We start from the raw sequence: 13,181 nt of genomic DNA on the forward strand, positions 1-13,181 counted from the left end.
CGCTGGCTGGTCACCGGAGATATGAATGACATGGGATGCACACTGTCATAGGGAAATAATGTGTTTGGTTCTGTATCCCAAAACTCCAGATTTACCATACATTGCTTCCTAACCATACCCAGCAGCCCTTTCGGCATTATACAAAATGCTCCTCCTATTCCTAACATAATGTAGCTATACTAGGCAATATGATGAAACACCATGTCCCGAATTCATACTGTTGCAGATCTCTTCATCACCCACCAGTGACCAGACTAAAATAAAATGGCGCCCACACCACCCAACTACACCCCCTCAAAACAATCCCAGCAACAAAACTCCGCTCTACAGCAACAACTCCTCTCCCAGTAACGTCCGCCACGCCCTCTTCAAGTCTACAGGTGCCGCTATGCATGACGGGAAGTGTAGTGTAACCAGCTCTTGACCCCGCCTTTTCTTCTACAGGCGCGTGAGGCCGATACTTCCTACAACTCCCAGAGAGCCGTGCGCGGGGCGGGGGTGTCACGTGATCGGCTGCTGAGCAAGAACCTAAAAAGCCGCAACTCGGCCATCTTATTCTACTCCGTAAGCGAGCAGGCTGAGGCTCCGGTAGGCTTAGTGAGACGTTGGTGAAGGAGACTCGTTGCTTTGGCATTGCCGCCTCAGGTGACCCCGCTGAGTTCTCTCGTGAGCTTCCAACGTCCCGGGACAGCCGCTCCGTCCAGCCCACCGGACTCAGCTCTCTCTCCGCTCCTTCAGCGGCCGCCGCCAGACATTTCCTCTGCACTCCGTGCTCGTAATAATATCGCATGTCCTCTATTCAGAACCTCAACTCTTTCGGTGAGCACCCGGGCCCGTTATTTCTAGCCGGGGGGGGCGGGGGCGCTGGGTGTCTCACCGGGGAGGGAGAGCGAACTCCGCCATTCCCGGGACCATACACCGTATCCGCTCCTTCCCTAGACTTGTACTATCCGCCGTTACAAGATGGCGGCGTGCTGTGAGGACAGGGGCCGGTCTGAGGACCGCCATTCACCTCCCTTATCCCCATCCCCGGGGGGCACCCACTTCTGTGACCACTTAAAAACACTGCTTGTTGGGGATATTTTGCTTGATGGCAATGCAGGGTCCTCCCAACTCCCCAAACAAGGGGACACATCGCTGTTCTGTTGACTTTAGGTGGGTCTGGGCCATAACCAGTGAGTAGAAAGCCAGGGATGGAGGGTTTAAGGCAGTGGTTGTCCAGGTATGATCTATAGGGGGTCTCAAATGTGGCCCCTGACATCACCTAAGGCAGGGGTTGACAAATTTGCTTGGAATCTAGGAGCCAGGTAAAAAAGTTAGGAGCCAGAAAACGCGCCCGTCCCGACGAGCTTGCGCGCAGAACCGAACACATATACGTGAGCAGCGCCCGCATATGTAAACGGTGTTCAAACCACACATGTGAGGTATCGCCGCGATTGGTAGAGCGAGAGCAATAATTTTAGCCCTAGACCTCCTCTGTAACTCAAAACATGCAACCTGTAGATTTTTTTAAACGTCACCTATGGAGATTTTAAAAGGTAAAAGTTTGTCGGCATTCCACGAGCGGACGCAATTTTGAAGCGTCACATGTTGGGTATGAATTTACTCGGCGTAACATTATCTTTCATAATATAAAAAAAATGGGGATAACTTTACTGTTGTCTTATTTTTTTTATTAAAAAAAGTGTAATTTTTTCACAAAAAAAGTGCGCTTGTAAGACCGCTGCGCAAATACGGCGTGACAGAAAGTATTGCAACGATCGCCATTTTATTCTCTAGGGTGTTAGGATAAAAAATAGGGTTGTCCCGATACCACTTTTTTAGGACCGAGTACAAGTACCGATACTTTTTTTCAAGTAGTCGCCGATACCGAATACCGATACTTTTTTTTAAATGTGTCCCCAAATGCAGCCATGTCCCCCCACAAATGCAGCCATGTCCCCCACATCCAGCAATGTCCCCCACATCCAGCAATGTCCCCCACATCCAGCAATGTCCCCCACATCCAGCAATGTCCCCCGTATCCAGCAATGTCCCCCGTATCCAGCAATGTCCCCCACATCCAGCAATGTCCCAATATCCAGCAATGTCCCCCATATGCAGCAATTGAAGTATTCTATTTTGGTATCGGGGGTATTTGCGGGAGTACGAGTACTCCCGCAAATACTCGGAATCGGTCCCGATACCGATACTAGTATCGGTATCGGGACAACCCTAATAAAAAATATATATAATGTTTGGGGGTTCTAATTAGAGGGAAGAAGATGGCAGTGAAAATAGTGAAAAATAACATTAGAATTGCTGTTTAACTTGTAATACCAACGGCCACCACCAGATGGCGCCAGCTTACACATATAGTGGTAATAACTTGTAATACCAACGGCCACCACCAGATGGCGCCAGCTTACACATATAGTGGTAATAACTTGTAATACCAACGGCTGACCACCAGATGGCACCAGCTCACAAAAAAAAAAAAAATATTGTTTTTTTTTGATTTTTTTTTTTGCCCCCCTTCCAAGCCAAGTCGCCAGGACCCTATTTCTAGTCGCCATGGCGACCTGGCGCCCGGGATTTGTCGAACCCTGACCTAAGGGCCACACATAAAGTACAATATCTGCAATGTTTGAGGATTGCAAGAAGCTGCAGACCTAACGGGGAATGAGGGGCCCAAATTATATTAAAGTGCTTTGTGTGGCCCTTAGGCTACGGTTTGGGCACTGGGGTGCAAGCAATGCCTGCGGGTGGAGCGTGGCCTAATGCCTGCGAATGATGGGGAAGACGAGGAGTGCCTCTTGGTTGGTGGTGAGTGGCCGAATGCCTGCGGATGGTGGGGCTAATGCCTGCGTATGGTGAGGGAAACCAGTGGTGACTGGCCTAATGCCTGCGGATGGTGGGGAAGACTAGGAGTGCCCCATGGTTGGTGGTGAGTGGCTTAATGCCTGCAGATGGTGAGGGAAACCAGTGCCCCCATGGTTGGTGGTGAGTGACCTAATGCCTGCGGATGGTGGGGAAGGCGAGGAGTGCCCCTTGGTTGGTGAGTGGCTTAATGCCTGCTGATGGTGAGGGAAACCAGTGCCCCCATGGTTGGTGGTGAGTGACCTAATGCCTGCGGATGGTGGGGAAGGCGAGGAGTGCCCCATGGTTGGTGAGTGGCTTGATGCCTGCGCATGGTGGGGAAGACGAGGTGTGACACATGGTTGGTGGTGAGTGGCTTAATGCCTGCAGGTGGTGAGGGAAACCAGTGCCCCCATGGTTGGTGGTGAGTGGCCTAATGCCTGCAGATGGTGGGGAGCCAAGGAGTGACCCATGGTTAGTGGGGGGGGGGGGATAGGAGGAATGCCCCATGGTTGGTGTTAAGGGGCCTAGTTTCCAGTTGTTGGTGTCAAGCCTAGCTCCCTATCAGGCAGAGAAATGGCTTGTTTGTAATAATAGTGCCCCATTTGTGGAGGGTGCTCCATTGTGTTACATTGGTGAAAAATATAGCTCACCGTTGTTGAGGTATGAGGAAGCGTGCCCCATCGTGGGTGTTGGTGGGCATGGCTTGGATTCGTGCAATATCACTACAATAAGGCCCCTTTCACACTGGGGCGGAAGGTGCGGTAAAGTGCCGCTATTTACTGCTAATTTTGTAGCGCTATTCGTCCACAGAGGCGCATTGCCGGTGATAGAGCTGCGCTGTCCCATTGATTTCAATGGTCGGGAGCGATGAAAGAGCAGTATACACACCGCTCCAAAGATGCGTCTAGCGAGACTTTTTTTTCCCGTCCTGCTAGCGCACCGCTCCAGTGTAAAAACCCTCGGGCTTTCACACTGGAGAAACGGCAGCAGCCGTTTAGGGTCAGTTTGCAGACGCTATTTTTAGCGCAATAGAGCCTGCAAACCGCTCCAGTGTGAAAGGCTTCACGTACACTGCTGGTAGTTGGACGTTTAGGAGCAGTTGGGCATTTTTTTTTTCTCCAGTTGCCCCTGAACGCTTATCAGTACATGTACACAGGGTCGTTTCTGGGCAGTTGAACGGATGTTCAGAGACATTTGAAACACCTGTAACGGCTTGTAAATGCAGTAACTCTCGTTTAGCCCTGTTTTTGTTTACAGGTATTTTTGACTATTAAAAAAAAATAAAATAAACCCTTCTAAATGCAGCAAAAGGGACGTTTTTAAACATCGATTACTATTTGTCAAATTAAAGCGTTCAGGAGAGGTTGTAAAATGATCCTTGTACAGTAAGCCTCAGTGTTACTAAACCAACAGTAAAATCTGTCTGTATATGCATTAAAGCAGTGGTTCTCAAGTACCCCAAACAAGACCATGTTTTGAGAATTTCTCTTAGATAAAATAGCTGTCCAAAATGCCAAACCATTGACTGATTTGAAGCACCTGTGCAAGATAAAGGAAAACCTGCAAGTATGGCCTGTTGGTGGTACTTGAGGACAGGTTTAAGAACCACTGCATTAAAGCATGCTCGTTATGCTCACTGTGGAATAGAGCTGCATGATTTTGGCCAAAATGAGAATCACAATTTTTTTGCTTGGAATAAAGATCATGATTCTCTCACAATTCTCGTGGCGTAAAATCTTTCATGTCATACAAAATAAATTTGGGCTAACTTTACTGGTTAATTTTTTTTTTATTAAACTAACAACCACCATTTTATTCTCTAGGGTCTCTAATAAATCTTTGGGGGTTCTAAGTACATTTCTAGCAAAAAAAAATGTTTAACTTGAAAATAACAACAAATGTCAGAAAAAGGTTTAGTGGTTAAACTTCCTAATTTTACATACAGAAGTCTATTCATTTGATGTAAAAGACAAGTTGATACAATGTTTAGACAACATTCCACTGATTGGGAATATAAAACGGTGCAGCACTAAATTCCAGTCCATATATAGCAAACGCCATCCATGTGGTCTTCAGTGACAGCATGTCAGGTGACTTTGTGGGTATATAAGAAACCTCCACCAATAATGGAGGGGACCCTTTAATAAAAGAGGGTCATATGCAACTTCCCCTACGGGATAAAGTGGATGATTCAAAGCGACAGCCGACCAATCCGGGATCAGAAGAGGATAGTGACTAATGTACACCAATTACCCCAAGGTCACACGGATCATGCAATCATAAAAGACAATACATGGTGCTCTCCGCAATAATTTATTGCTAAAAACTAAGTAAAAAACGCACAAACATGGCACTGTTCCCGTGCCAGATAAACAGCGTGTGTTGATGAAAACAAATGAGCGGTGGCTGACTTCACCACGCTTCCTTCTGTATGCGTTGCGTCCCAATGGGCGGGACTTCATCGGCGGAAATGGAAGCGACGTGACCACCCGCTATAAATAGGAGACCTAGTGCCATAGTAACCCAACGCTGCATCGCTTGACGCGAGGAGGGGATAACTTATCATGGGCGTAATCCCAGAAGTGTCCCCACACGCTATTTGCAAACACGAGGGCAAAATTGCAACCAATTTAAGCTACATAAAATTGCCCCACTGAAAAACGTATTTATCAGAATTAACACATATGAATAATGGCAAGACACTTGTGCGCTATACAGTGCACAATATCCAATTCACGGTGCAATAGAGTAAAATGCATATATAAAATATTTTTATCATAACTATATAAAATATTTATATATTATAAAAAGCAATAAAATCTCATATCTGAATCGGTAATAAAAAAAATTAATTATAAATTGAGACATCGTCCACGGCCATCATAGGAACATTCAAATACATACATCTTAATACTCATCGATCCGTAATAAAACAATTTATCAAAATCAACATTTGATCCACCAGGGCTAAGTATTTGGGTCTCATGTATCCAGTAAGATTCTCTCCTACTCAACTGGCGTATAAAATTGCCGCCCCTCCAATGCTTGGTAACCCTTTTGTAAGCATTGGAGGGGGGGGGGGGGGGATTTATATACCAGTTAAGTAGGTGAGAATCTTACTGGGTACATGAGACCCAAGTACTTATCCCTGGTGGATCAAATGTTGATTTTGATATCGATTTGTTTTATTGCTGATCGGGGAGTATTAAGATGTATGTATTTGAATGTTCCTATGATGGCTGCGAACCACATCGCAATTTATAATGAATATTTTATTACTGATTATTCAGATATGAGATTTTATTATTGCTTTTTATAATGTATACATTTCTGGAAAAAAATGAAATTTTTATATGCATTTTACTTTATTGTGCAGTGAATTGGATATTGTGTACTGTATAGTGCACAAGTGTCTTGCCAATGTTCATATGTGTTAATTCTGGTAAATACGTTTTTCAGTGGGGTGATTTTTTCCTACTACAGCTCCAACTTTACAAGTAGTTCCTCTGCATTGCACTCTGATACTCTGGAATTGTGGGTCAGCAAACTCAGACTGTGATCTACCAGTCACCTGGCTGCGATCTACTGGTAGATCACAATCTACAGGTTGCTGACCCCCTGATCTAGGATCTAGCAGCGATAGCCAAATTTGCAGTGCTGGCTATTGCATCTAACAGCTAGCAGCTGTCAAAATATCCACACAGTTGGCTGCACAGGATTGAAAGCTGCTGTCTATCTGACCAGTATCTGCCTGGCTCCTTCAGTTTTTAATTTAATTTACATTTTGCTTAGTGTATGGCCAGCTTTACAGGCTTACCACACAGTATAATCGTATGTGGCAGGGGCCCTTTTCCCCTGCAGTGATTTTATTTACAGCTATCTTCCACACACATCCAGGTGTGCTTTCAGGACAATGATAATTGCATGTGGTGAGATGCTGTCATTGTTTTGTTACATTTGTTTTGCACAGCTCTGTTTGTTTATCACTTATGTTGTGGTGTAAACTGTGCTGTGGGAGTTTCCTAGTGCTGCATGTTAACCATTTGACTTTGAATGACACTGAAATGTAGGGTACATACATGGTGCATTTGCACCCTTGGAATGCAAACACCATTTACCATAGTGCCTTTGTCCTGATCTGATTGAGTTACCTATACATATGCCATCTTGAACATTTGGTTTTGAAATTTATAATGTTCTGCTAAAAAAAAAAAACGTTTTTTTTCCCCTTCAATTTGCAGACCCCTTTGCTGATGCAACTAAGGGTGACGACTTACTCCCGGCAGGGACTGAAGATTATATCCATATAAGAATTCAACAACGAAACGGAAGGAAGACTCTGACAACTGTACAGGGCATTGCAGATGATTACGACAAAAAGAAGCTTGTAAAAGCCTTTAAGAAGGTGACTAGTAAAATTCAGTGGTGTTTTGGGTTACATAGTTAGGCCCCTTTCAGACGGACGGATAGAATGGTGCTTTTAGCTGCAGATTTTCTATTTTTCTACCGCAGCTAAAAGCACACAATGTTTTCCTATGGCCCCATTCACACACAGCGTTTACGCACGATTACGTTACATGCGGTTTGGTGCGAATAGAAAAAATAGAATTGAATGCGTCCAGGTGCGATGTAGCGCAGCTATATGCACATAACCGCAGGTAATCGCAGTCTTTTTTGTCAACTGCGGAGAGCAGCGTTTTAGAATTCAAGGGACCCAAACAAAAAAAAAAGAAACAAATGGTTGCTATGGAAATGAATACCGCAGCTAAACGCAGCCGCAGCTAAACGCACGTAATCGCAATGTGCAAATGCAGCTAATCGCAGTGCCTGGAGCCTTGAATTTCACAAAACATTTGTAGTGCTTTTAACTGCGGAAAAACAGCCGTCCGTCTGAAAGGGGCCTTAATCTAGTTCAACCAATAAAAAAAAGATCCGATTTGCTCTAACAAGGGGAAAAAATATTTCCTGCCTAAAAAACGACTTGAGTACAATTGCTTTATTTTGCTGGAAATGGATTTTCACTTTGTGCTTAAAATGAGAGCAAACGTCCTCTGTAAAGTACTAATTTCCCCATCCCCACGTGTATTGGAGATCAGATGAATATGTTTAGTCTAGCTTATGTGGCAACCATTGCTTCCTCCATAGATACAGTGGTAAAGCCACTCAGGAGCAGAATGTTATGCTATTACTAGGTGAAAATGGAGAACCTGGAAAAAAAAATACTAGAGCTGCACGATTCTGGCCAAAATGAGAATCGCAATTTTTTTGCTTAGAATGAAGATCAGGATTCTTGCGGCGTAAAATCTTTTACATTTATACAAAAAAAATGGGCTAACTTTATTGGCTAGTTTTTTTTTTTAATTCATTAAAGTAATTTTTTCAAAAAAAAATTGCATTTAAAAAGACTGCTGCGCAAATACAGTGCAACATAAAATATTGCAACAACCGCCATTTTATTCTCTAGGGTCTCTACTAAAAAAAATATATAATGTTTGGGGGTTCTAAGTAATTTTCAAGCAAAAAAAAAATGATTTTAACTTGAAAAGAGCTATCAGAAAAAGGTTTGGTGTTTAAGTGGTTAAACGTTCCCTAATTTACATACAGAAGTTTATTCCTTTGATGTGATACAATGTTCAGACTTAACCACTTCCCGACCCCCGCATGTATATGTACGTCCACAATATGGCACGTACAGGCACATGGGCGTACACGTACGTCCTCGCCTATTAGCGGGTTGGGGGTCCGATCGAGACCCCCCCCCCCGCTACATGCGGAGGTCGGGTCCGCTCGGGGAGCGATCCGGGACCACGGCGCGGCTATTTGTTTATAGCCGCTCCGTCGCGATCGCTCCCCGGAGCTGAAGAACGGGGAGAGCCGTGTGTAAACACGGCTTCCCCGTCCTTCACTATGGCGGCGCATCGATCGCGTCATTCCCTTTATAGGGAAGACACGATCGATGACGTCATTCCTACAGCCACACCCCCAAACAGTTGTAAACACATACTAGGTGCACCCTAACTCCTACAGCGCCACCTGTGGTTAACTCCCAAACTGCAACTGTCATTTTCACAATAAAGAATGCAATTTAAATGCATTTTTTGCTGTGAAAATGACAATGGTCCCAAAAATGTGTCAAAATTGTCCGAAGTGTCCGCCATAATGTCGCAGTCACGAAAAAAATTGCTGATCGCCGCCATTAGTAGTAAAAAAAAAAAAAAAATAATAAAAATGCAATAAAACTATCCCCTATTTTGTAAACACTATAAATTTTGCGCAAACCAATCGATAAACGCTTATTGCGATTTTTTTTTTACTAAAAATAGGTAGAAGAATACGTATCGGCCTAAACTGAGGAAAAAAAATGTTTTAATATATGTTTTTGGGGGATATTTATTACAGCAAAAAGTAAAATATATTGGATTTTTTTCAAAATTGTCGCTCTATTTTTGTTTATAGCGCAAAAACTAAAAACCGCAGATGTGATCAAATACCACCAAAAGAAAGCTCTATTTGTGGGGAAAAAAGGACGCCAATTTTGTTTGGGAGCCACGTCGCACGACCGCGCAATTGTCTGTTAAAGCGACGCAGTCCCGAACTGTAAAAACACCTTGGGTCTTTAGGCTGCATATTGGTCCGGGGCTTAAGTGGTTAAAGGATCACTAAAGGAAAACATTTTTTTTTTTGCTAAAATGACTGTTTACAGGGTATAGAGACATAAAAGTTAACTGATTCCTTTTAAAAATAGATTAAATTCAATCATATAATGTGCCTGCAGTTTCACTTTCGTTTTTAAACTGGTTTCATGTTTATGTGAAGTAAAGAGACCCACAGAACAAAAACAAACAAATCCAGGGCAGTGTTTTGCTTTTAAAATAAATCTGATTGGTTCTGTTAAGTTTTAGACACACAGTAATGACAGCTTAGGCCATCGTGAAAATCTCCCAGTATGATGGTTATAAGGAGCCAGACAACCAGGAAGTGTGGAGATCAAAGCAGTTTTACAGCAACATCAAAGCAAAAACGAGCAATGAGGACATGAAACCAGTACTGCAGTAAGGTAAAGGAAGCTATTTAGCTAAAAAAAAAAAAAATCCTTTAGTGACCCTTTAACTTTCCACTGATAAAGAATGTTTTCAAAACTTGGCAGATTGCCCAGACTTTGACTTTTGGCTGAGAGCAGAGAGGAAATTCTTTGCATACCAAAGTGCAGAGAGAACATTCTTTTCATGTCAGATCATGAAACTCTGTGTCAAGAATTGCAACGGGATAACGATTCTTGACGATTAATCGTGCAGCTCTAATGAATACATAAACCATATATAACCCAATTTTTGGTAAAATCTTGCACAAAGTAAATGGATGCCTAACCTTGTTGCGCTTTAAACATGCGCATGGTTGTTAAATGGCGCCAAAGTACATTGCTTAAAAAAAAAAAAAAAAATCTCCATATGCGACCCTTAATTTTTTATTTTTTTTTACAGGTTGTCGGTTTTATTTGGAGGTCTAGCGCTAAAATGATTGCTCTCGCTATAACGTTTGCAACTATACCTCACGTGTGGCGCGAACGCTGTTTACATATGCATGCCTGACCTACGTATGCATTTGTGCTTCTGAACGGGGGACTTTTTTTACACATTTCTCAATTATTATTTTTTTTATCACTTTTTATGTCTGTCACAAAAAAGTAAATATACCTTGTGATAGAAATAAGGCAAGACAGGTCTTCATGGAGACTTTTGGAATCTGGAAGACCCCAGATCTCTCCTCTACCCTGGAAAGTGTAAGATGATAAAAGGTTTTCTGTTTTGCTTTCCAGAAAGACGGTGTTTACATCAACCAGAAAAGGAAGGGATGTCGCTTCTAGCCTCTCAGGATCAGAGATGGCCGGGGACCATCCGGGCCATGGCCAGCTCTATGGTAACCTGGCGACACTGCCGGATTGGATCCCGGGCTCCCTGATCGCACAGGAGAGTGGGGGGCGTCCCCTCCTGCCTGTAAAAGCAATGCAGCGGTTACATGATGAAATCGCTGGCTGAAAAAGGATACTGGGAAGATGCCTGTAGCTGCAGGCATCCCGGTACAACCACTGAGAGTCAGGATGTCCTATGGGCCGGAAGTTATTAAAGTGACACTTAAAAGGTATTTCTCCAAAAATAATCCATACTCCTGCTACTTGACACTTTCATGAGATTGTTTTACTTTGTTTTCTGCTTCCTTGTAACATCCACTGTTGGCTCCCAAACATCTCCCTTTCCCCGTTGCTTTAATTTGTCAGGAATGAACGGTGCGGTGCACATTAGTTGCAGTAATGTGAACTGCTCTATGTACAAATTTCGTAGTTGCTAACTCTACATTCTAAATACGGTGAGACCATGGAGAATGAATGTAGCCAGCCTCCAAATCAGATCACAGCAGCAAAACACTTTGGAGGAGGCTGAGAGCAATAGAATGTACCTTGGCATTAAGAATGCATATGTTTAAGGGCCAGTTCACGCCAGTCGCAGTTCCGTGTGCATTTTTTCTGCACTTAAAATGTATGCACAGTGTTTTCCATGTATTCCAATGGCTCTAGTTGACACCATGCAGTCCGTTTCCAGTGCAGAAACTGACTGCATGGTGTGCATTTTGTGCAGAAAAAAAGCACACGGAACTGCGACTGGTGTGAACTGTCCCTAAAGAAGGTGACAACACTAGTTTACAAGAATCCTTTTTTCTTTTTTTTTAGAAATTTGCCTGTAATGGTACTGTGATTGAACACCCTGAATACGGAGAAGTCATTCAGCTTCAGGGAGATCAGAGGAAAAACATCTGCCAATTTCTTATGGAAGTAAGTACTTTGTAATTCTAGCTATATTTTGCCTGCAGGCATGTGGTTTACTGCTTGGCTTTGAGGCCAATGTTCAACTCATCTAGCAAACCAAGCATTACAGATAAGGATGAGCTCTGGCGCGTTTGCATAGTACACGTGCAGAGCCTGCCAGGAAGTGTGAACGGCGCTAATCGCAGTCAGGGAGACATTTCACGATCCCTGCAGCCGAGCATCGGGACAATGTCTCCCTGACTGTGATTAGCGCAGCGCCGTGCCCACTTCCTGGCGGACTCTACACGTGTACTATGCGAACACGCCAGAGCTCATCCTTAATTACAGATTCTCGCTAGTAGGATTTAAGATATTTGCAGCTGGCTAGAGTATGCAAGGCTGCCCATAGAATGTAGAGGGGTGTTGGACATGATCTACTTGCCTTTGGGGTTATGGATCTGTGCCATGTTCTTTAACAGAAGTTTCTAGCAAGGTTAATGCATAGGGTACCTGTTTATTTCCTATCGCTTTGCCTCAGTTTTTAACTCCTTCCCAGCCAGTATCAGTACAGTGACAGTGCAAAATTATATAGCAGGCAACCTACAAGTAGCATTTTTCATTCCACTTATCTGCCTGACATCAATCTGGGATGACTAAGCAATCATGGCCTCTAACAATTTAGAGGCAAGGAAGGTAAATTGGTAAATATTTTCCACTTTCTAGAACTCCATCATGGGTAAATTGAAAGCATAATGCAACCATGTGGCTTAGTATGTTTGTTCTGCAACTGCAAAATGATTGGAAGAATTTAATCAATTTTTAATTTTTTCTTTTTCTTTACAGATTGGCATTGTGAAGGAAGAACAATTAAAAGTCCATGGTTTTTGAGATGTGAATGATCCAACTTTACTGTACTGCTTGGCCTCGACTGGCAACTTTTTGAAACATGACTCTTTGCAGCAGAAGGACTTGCTACCTTTCTGAGCGTTCAAAATTAGGCCCTTTTTTGCATGATTACCAAAAGTGTATAAAGAATAGGCTAGTAACACATAAGAAAATAGCTGTAAGATGGTAAATTGAAGTAGTTCATTTTTAGCACATTTCCAATGGAAATGTTTTAGTGATCTGTCCACTTTTTCCACTTTATTTGATGTTTTTGTTGTATTAAACATGTATGTTGCTGCCTATTGTCTTTTTTTTCCCCCCTCTGTACATCTAGTTGGTTAAAGAGGCTGCTGTGGAACAGGTACACGCCCCCCCCCCCCCCCCAGAAGTTAAGTATTCAGGAGGCTAACACTGTACAGGCATCTGGGTTGGCCACATCAATGCTTCCAAAATGATGCAAGGACAATCTTATTTCCACTTTTTAGGTTTAGTGTGCTGATTGTAGGCAATAAACTAGATAGCTAAGCTTTTGCTTGGCTCCCAGAAAGCAGTTTAGGAGAATTTGGCCATTTTGATGCTGCTACTGGGTATTTGGATGTGCATGGGTTCATGCTAGAGGCACTATAACATTTAAGCTTGACTATAATAGTAAAGC

General features: G+C 43.3%; 1 protein-coding gene across 1 annotated transcript; it reads left to right on the forward strand.

Annotated features, from left to right (window-relative positions):
- The first annotated feature begins 497 nt into the window (after window positions 1-497).
- Window positions 498-12,825, forward strand: EIF1B (eukaryotic translation initiation factor 1B). The gene is made up of 4 exons (XM_040353119.1): window positions 498-819; window positions 7,083-7,246; window positions 11,567-11,668; window positions 12,485-12,825. The coding sequence occupies exons 1-4, from the start codon at window positions 789-791 to the stop codon at window positions 12,527-12,529; spliced, it is 342 nt and encodes a 113-aa protein (XP_040209053.1). The 5' UTR covers window positions 498-788; the 3' UTR covers window positions 12,530-12,825.
- Window positions 12,826-13,181: the final 356 nt, after the last annotated feature.

This window comes from Rana temporaria, chromosome 5 (assembly GCF_905171775.1).
Source record: "Rana temporaria chromosome 5, aRanTem1.1, whole genome shotgun sequence".
Lineage (NCBI taxonomy): Eukaryota > Metazoa > Chordata > Amphibia > Anura > Ranidae > Rana > Rana temporaria.

What these genes read in the sequence shown, in the direction of transcription:
- EIF1B (XM_040353119.1), top strand. Translation starts at nt 789, where the DNA reads ATGTCCTCTATTCAGAACCTCAACTCTTTCG. An exon ending in TTGTAAAAGCCTTTAAGAAG is followed by an intron (nt 7,247 to 11,566) that starts GTGACTAGTAAA and finishes CTTTTTTTTTAG; the next exon opens with AAATTTGCCTGTAATGGTAC. An exon ending in TCTGCCAATTTCTTATGGAA is followed by an intron (nt 11,669 to 12,484) that starts GTAAGTACTTTG and finishes TTTTCTTTACAG; the next exon opens with ATTGGCATTGTGAAGGAAGA.